Source organism: Vespula pensylvanica, chromosome 3 (genome assembly GCF_014466175.1).
Source record: "Vespula pensylvanica isolate Volc-1 chromosome 3, ASM1446617v1, whole genome shotgun sequence".
In the NCBI taxonomy this organism is placed as follows: Eukaryota; Metazoa; Arthropoda; class Insecta; order Hymenoptera; family Vespidae; genus Vespula; species Vespula pensylvanica.
Window position 1 is genome coordinate 7,759,141 of NC_057687.1, and position 7,780 is coordinate 7,766,920.

Consider the following 7,780-nt stretch of genomic DNA (forward strand, 5'->3'; position numbering starts at 1 on the left):
CTCTCTCTCTCTCTCTCTCTCTCTCTCTCTCTCTCTCTCTCTCTCTCTCTCTCTCTCTCTCTCTCTCTCTCTCTCTCTCTCTTTCTCTCTCTGTCTCTTTCGCTTGCTCTATCTCTGACATACACAAGTTTACCAAAAAAAAATATATTAAATAGAACATTTCTACGTTATTCATATTTCCTACATTTTCTAAGTCTTACGAAAGAAACCAAAAAAAAAAAAAAAAAGAAAGAAAGAAAGACCACTGTTACATTACCAAAATATCTTCTTCAATAAAATATAATTAAATTTGTAACAACAATAATCATTTACAAAATATATAGCTGCCAGATAGAAAATACAACATATGCAATATACAGAATACGTATATACATAAGCACATATATACATAGAAGTAATAGGTAAGGTGAAAGATCTTGGAGTTATAAAGAGGAGAGAAAATAAGAAAAGGGAGAAAGGGAAAGAGAGAAGTTAAAGAAAAAAAAAAAAAAAAAAGGAAAAAGAAAATAAAAGAGAAAGAAAAAAAGAAAAAAGGAAAAGAGAGTGGGAGGCGGCGATTGGAAGCTCGGAAAAGAGAGATAGAAAGAGATAGAGAGAGGTTCAGGCGAGATAACTGGCGCCACTGCTAATAATTTCATGCTAGCCGTTTCAAAGGCATGCACGCGTGGCCTCCTAATCGTTCCTCTATCATTTAATCGTTCTCTTTCTCTTTCTCTCTCTCTCTTTTTCTCTCTGTCTCTCTCTCTCTCTGTCTCTCTCTCTCTCTCTCTTTCACTCACTCTCCCTGTATCTCTCTTTCTTTTTCTTAAACGTTCTCGCAAGCATGATTCGTGCTCGAACACGAATAAACGTCTGTGCGTATGCAACAGGAAACATTCGAGAAAAACCGGTGCCTTGCAAATGATTCCACGCGTATTTAAATGACATTTAAAAATTATGCTCCTTTCGTCTATTTATTTTTCTGCTCGTGCTGTATACAAAAACGTCATTTTTTTCTTTTTGTTCCTTTTCGTTTTTATAAACTCGGAGATCGAAGATATTAACGGGGTAACTTGATCCATTGAGATTCTAACGAATTGTTTAATAATTTGTTTATAGTGATGATGATTGATAATAAAAAATGTTATTCTTGTTATGAAATATGTATATGTACGTATGTATGTATGTATATATGTATGTATATATATGTATATATGTGTTAGTATTTTACGACAGAATTAAAAGTAAAATATACAATTATATATATAATATATTAACGATATATGTTTTAATCTTAATTTTTAATGCATTAATATATGTATATTTAGAAACATATATACATATATATTTAAAATTGATTGTATAAACGTATTTATACAATATAAAGTATTCTTCGTACAATAATAAATTTAATTCTTTCTCTTCTATCTTTTTTCTTTTCTCTCTCTTTCTTAAGTAGTAAAAAAATTTTGAAATTTATCCTAACTTACAATACACACATCTATCCTCCGTTTATTAATACATATAATAAAAAACGTTCGTACGTATAATTCATATGAATAATCAATTAATACAAATAATACGAAGAACCTAAACTATTTTAACAATTAACATGAGATTTTAAATAACGAACGATCGACGAATTACAATCTGAAAATTGTAAAAATAAGAAAAGAAGTAAATCTACGCCATTGGAAGGACGCTCGTATTTTTCGATCGTCGTTTCTTCACGCTTACAGTCACGACTCGATATCGGTCGGTGGCTTTAACGTCGTCCACGTGTGGATACTACCTCATACTTACGTCGTTAGAAAGGGCGTACGCGACAGTGATCGAAAAATAAAATTAAAAAACTAACAGGTCGATAGAGGGGGGAAAAAAAAGGATGGAAGAGAAGGAAAGGGTGAAAGGGAAGGGAGAGAATGAGAAATAAGAAAATCGAGGTAAGTTAAAGAATGAGGACTTGAAAACGTTCAAAGCGTCTATACATTATTGCTTGAAATATTTTCTCGTCGAGACAAGTTAAAATCAAGTTATTTATATACATATATACAGTGTGTCCCCTAATGGGGTTCGTTCAGTACGTCCAATGTAGCTATACAATTCCATCGGACAATGTACCCTTAAATCGACCATTATTCCAGTTCCATGTCTGTCTCTCATTTCTACGCAAGACTCTTATTGGCAATGTATGAACGTCAGTATATATATTTGCACACACATAAATATACACGCGCAGATGTGCGCATATGTTTCGAATGTCCATAAGAGGAAAAAAGGAATTAGTAATAAAAAAAAAAAATTTATAAGAAATTCGATGTGCTTCATACTTTCGGACAAACAAATGTCAATAACACTTGACATTGATCAGAACAATCTCTAACTGAATGAAAAATCTCTTTAAAAAGTTTCAACAAAATCTTTTTCCGATAGGATAAAAATATTCTTGCTAGAGGATCGATCAGTAGAAACTAGGATGATCTTGATGCCAAATGGCGATCAGTCGTAATTGGAATGCCATCTCTGGATGGAGGACGATCGATGAACGACGAACGACCGAGTACTCCGATGGTGTTATCGCTCTTCTTCTTCTTCTTCTTTTTCTTCTTCTTCTTCTTCTTCTTTTACATAAAACCAAAAATAAAGAAAACAAAACGAAAATAAAAAGAAGAAGAAGAAGAAGATCGTACTTTTACGCAAGACTCGTGCACGTTCGCAAAGACGATGATCCCTTTATACACCTACACACTTGTATAGAGCAAAGAAGAGAAAAAGAGAGAGAAGAAGTAAGAATAGAAAGAACAAGTGTGAGTAAGTATATATGCTGTGTGTATATGTATACATATATATACATATGTATGTATATGAGAAAGAGATAGACTATATATCACGAAGAAGAAAGATTCACTCACACGAACGAAACGGAATCCAGTTTGCCAAGAAGTTTTTGCAAAAACTGTTGGTGCGCACGTCTCGACCAGTGATTCCTGGACAACGTGACGCAATTATGCAACCAACTGGTCCCTCTCTCTCTTTCTAACTCTATCTCTATCTATCTATCTATCTATCTCTCTTCTCTCTCTCTCTCTCTCTCTCTCTTTATCTCTCGTCTCTCTTTTTCACGATTCGTTCTCCTTCTATGTAGCTTCGATAGTATCGCTGACCTTGAAGCCCTCGAAGACTCCCTCGCGGCCTTGCAGTTTGTGCCAGGACTTCGGGATCAGGGCCGATCGTAACGACCGTGCAGGCCTAATCATACGTTAGAAAGAGAAAAAGAGAGAGAGAGAAAGAGAAGAAGAGAAAGAACGGTGATCAAAGTGATCGCCATGCTAGTCTCCTCTTCTTCTTCTTCTTCTTCTTCTTCTTCTTCTTCTTCTTTTTCTTCTTCTTCTTCTTCTTCTCCTTCTTCTTCTTCTCCTTCTTCTTCTCCGTTGACTGTAATTGATTGATTCGAAAGTAATTAACCCACAAGAAACTATTGGTGAACACCTGTTGGAAGACAAAGGATATACGACGAGGTATATTGAGTTGCCTTTAGACAGGCGCAATTCTATTACCGTGTCGAGTTAAAATTTCAACATATAATAAGTTTTTATTTTTATAGGATTAGCCATTTTGTTAGAAAGGGAGTTAAAAAAATGTTTTTATTAAAACAGAGGATAATTAAATTCATTAGATATTAATAAACTGTAGAAAAAAGTTATTATTTTCTTTTGCTTAATCATATATAACCCAGTTTTTTATTCCAAAAAAAAAAGGGAAATATTATGTAACGTGGTTAATTAATTTGATTACTATAACTGTACTATGAATTGTAAATTTAAAAACATATTGTACTTGAAAATAATTAATTTTCTATGATACAAATTAAAAACTAATTCTGTCTAAAAATATACATATATATATATATTCTTTTTTTGAATATATATATATATATATATATATATATATATTTGAAAATAAAAATAAGTAAAATATATGATTCAATCTAAATAAGTTTCTCTAATATCATAAAACACATTTCAATTAAGTTCTAGTAAATCGAAAATACATACTCATATATTTAGATTTAAAGAGAAACTAAATTATTGCATATTAAACATATTAAACATTATTATATAATATTACGTATTAGACATAAATATGTTCTAATTTTTCAACCTTTATATACAGTTCAACGTTATAAAAGCTATATTATAAACACCTATATATATATATATATACATATACATATACATATACATATATACATATATACATATATATATATAGATATATAGATATATATATAGATACATCTACGTTCTTCCTCTTTCTTCGAGTTTCTAGCGAACTGGATCGAATATCCTCGAGCGATGCAAATTCAGTAGGAAGATTCTCTCATGGCGTCTGAGTTTGGCTTGGTATAGCTGATCTCGATCACACGGTAGCACGAAGAAGAAGAGAGTTTACCGGTGCTGAAGGCGGCCAAAAGGATCAAAGAAAGACGATAAGAAGAGAGAAAGAGACAGAGAAAGAGAGAAAGAGAGAGAGAGAGAGACAGAGAAAGAGAGAAAGAGACAGAGACAGAGAACAAGAGAGAAAAAAAGATAGTGAAGTAACTGGTAGTGGTGATTCTCCGCGTAACACCTGCTGCTCGTGTCGTAACTTGTCTGACATCCTCATTGCCGAAAACAGAAGCTGCTGGGGCTTCCAGATCGACCGATATACCGGTATCTCATAACGGCTCGCGCCAAGAAAATGGCCTTTTAAATTGCACACCGACGTTACATCGACGCCTTATTAACTCTGGGAACGTGAATACGTGAACGTGATTCTCCGAACGAAGTATAAGGAGCACGCGTTACTCTTTTATTATACTCCTATACTCATCAAATCTTTTAACCACCTATGCCAATCGTCTACCATGATGATTTCATAATGATCATTCTATATAATCGATATTTTACGTAAATATTTTCAATTCTTAAACTGGTATAGCGATTGAAATATTGGAACGTATTAATGCATAATATATGTAATATTAAGAATGTTTAATATATAATATGATATATATATAGTGAGAATGTTTAATATGTAATATAATATGATAATGTTTAATAAACGACGAATAAATATGCACTAATAATTGATAAAGAATATGTATGTCCTAAGAAACTATTAAGTTTCTAAGCATATTTTCTGAATATCTATATTGTAAGAACGACTAGAAATGTGACGCAGTTGCAGTTTAAAATAATACGCAAAAACTTTCGAAATGACCTAATATTAAGATTAAGATATATGTGAAAAACTAAGTGACAGTTTTATTCAATATAAAACAGAAATATGCGGAAGAGTCTATTATTACTGGAACTACAAATAATGGCATTATTTACACTTCATGCGAGTATCATAGTTATTGGCATAACATATGGTTCGACGTTATTATAGCTTATCGATTGGATAATAAATTAATTTCTATTCAGAAACAGAGTATAAATATCACGCATGAAGTCTCAAAATTGTGAAAGTGGAATAGGAGGCAAGCCATCATGAAGATACTCGTGTCCTCTCTACTCTTCCTTGTGGTTTCTACCACGGCCCTCTCGGTAAGTTTAAATAACTATAAACAGAATATCATTAAATGTGTTATATTGATCATTTATAGAAAAATTACTCTAACCGTACAAATTATTATATGATAGATACAACCAAATCGAGTGGATCTAAGAAGAAATTCACCAATAAATACAATAAACAAAATTGAAGCAAGTCTAGGAATAAGAGCACAAGGAAAAGGAGCAGTGAATTCAGGACAGAGTACAGCAGCGCATGGAGGATCAAGTGCAGTCGTTAACATAGGAATAAATGCAGGAGGAAAAGGAGAAGTGAATTCAGGAAAGAATACAGAAGCGCAAGCAGGATCTAATGTAAACGCAAAAATAGGAGTAGCTACAGCAGTAGGGGCAGGAGTGAATTCAGGAAAGAATACAGGAGCGCATGGAGGATCAAATGCAAACGCTAAAATAGGAGTAGTTACAGCAGTAGAAGCAGGAGTGAATTCAGGAAAGAATACAGGAGGGCATGGAGGATCAAATGTAAACGCTAAAATAGGAATAGGTGCAGCAGGAGGAGTAAACGCGAGAGGAGAATCAAAAGCTGGTCTAGGAATACATGCGGGAGTACATGGAGGATCACATGCAAGAGCTGATTTAGGAATAAAGGGAGGAATAAATGTAGCAGGACATGGACGATCAGGTTCAAACACTGGTGCAAATGTAAATGCGGGAATAAATGTTAGAACGAAAGAAGAATCAAGTGCAAAAGCTAGTATAGGAATAAATGCAGGAGTAAATGTGGGAGCGCATGGAAGATCAAATGCAGGAGCTAACATAGGAATAAACACAAGAGTACATGCGAAAGATAATAGAGGATCAGGAGCAGGAGCGAATCTAGGAATAAGTGCAGGTCTACATACAAGATGGAATCTTCCCTCCCAAGAACATAACCAACACGAGAATCATCATGAATCTCATATACCTTACATTCCCAGATTCCCTAATCTGCCCAAAATACCACATATACCATTGCCACATATACCATTGCCACATATACCATTACCACATATACCATTTCCACCTTTCCACTTTTGGTCCACTAGCACTACTTCTACTACTACTGAAAAACCATGTGAATCTGAGTCTACTAGCCCTTCTACTTCTAAACATCCAATTGAAACATCGAGTAGCTCTGCATCGCCTAGTTCTTCCACTTCTGAACAACCCAGTAAAGAACCAAGTAGTTCGGCCTCACCAAATTCGGAATCTACTCCTTGTGAAGAACACAGTGAAGCACCTAGCAGCTCCGCCTCGCCGAGTACTTCGAGTTCTGAACAACCCAGTGAAGCACCCAGCAGCTCTGCCTCGCCTAGTTCTTCCAGTTCTGAACAACCCAGTGAAGCACCTAGTAGCTCTGCCTCGACAATTTCTGATTCTACTCCTTCTGAAGAACCAAGCGAAGCACCCAGCAGCTCCGCCTCGCCGAGTACTTCGAGTTCTGAACAACCCAGTGAAGCACCCAGCAGCTCTGCCTCGCCCAGTTCTTCCAGTTCTCAACAACCCAGTGAAGCACCTAGTAGCTCTGCCTCGTCAAGTTCTTCGAGTTCTGAACAACCCAGTGAAGCACCTAGTAGCTCTGCCTCGCCAATTTCTGAATCTACTCCTTGTGAAGAACCAAGCGAAGCACCCAGCAGCTCTGCTTCACCTAGTCCTTCCAGTTCTGAACAACCCAGTGAAGCACCCAGCAGCTCTGCCTCGCCAAGTTCTTCCAGTTCTGAACAACCCAGTGAAGCACCTAGCAGCTCTGCCTCGCCGAGTTCTTCCAGTTCTGAACAACCCAGTGAAGCACCTAGTAGCTCTGCCTCGCCGAGTTCTTCGAGTTCTGAACAACCCAGTGAAGCACCTAGTAGCTCTGCCGCGCCAAATTCTGAATCTACTCCTTGTGAAGAACCAAGCGAAGCACCCAGCAGCTCTGCCTCACCAAGTTCTTCCAGTTACGAACAACCTAGCGAAGCACCTAGCAGCTCTGCCTCGCCAAGTTCTTCGAGTTCTGAACAACCGAGCGTAGTACCTAGTAGTTCGGCATCACCAAGTTCTGAATCTACCCCTTTTGAAGAACCGAGCGAAGCACCCAGCAGCTCTGCCTCACCAAGTTCCTCCAGTTCCGAACAACCAAGCGAAGCACCAAGCAGCACTGCCTCACCAAATTCTTCCAGTTCTGAACAACCCAGTGAAGCACCCAGCAGCTCTGCCTCGCCTAG

General features: G+C 36.3%; 1 protein-coding gene across 3 annotated transcripts in view; it reads left to right on the top strand.

The window, feature by feature from the left end:
- Window positions 1–5,469: 5,469 nt before the first annotated feature.
- The window catches only part of LOC122628118 (glycine-rich cell wall structural protein 1.0-like), a 2,939-nt gene continuing 628 nt past the window's right edge, over window positions 5,470–7,780 (top strand). The window contains exons 1-3 of one of the 3 annotated variants that reach the window (XM_043810003.1): window positions 5,470–5,570; window positions 5,667–6,728; window positions 7,677–7,774. In XM_043810003.1, coding sequence (XP_043665938.1) covers window positions 5,514–5,570; window positions 5,667–6,728; window positions 7,677–7,774 — 1,217 coding nt within the window. In that variant the 5' untranslated portion in view covers window positions 5,470–5,513. The remainder of the gene's footprint in view (window positions 5,571–5,666; window positions 6,729–7,676; window positions 7,775–7,780) is intronic. The other 2 variants (XM_043810005.1, XM_043810004.1) reach the window with 2 other exon arrangements.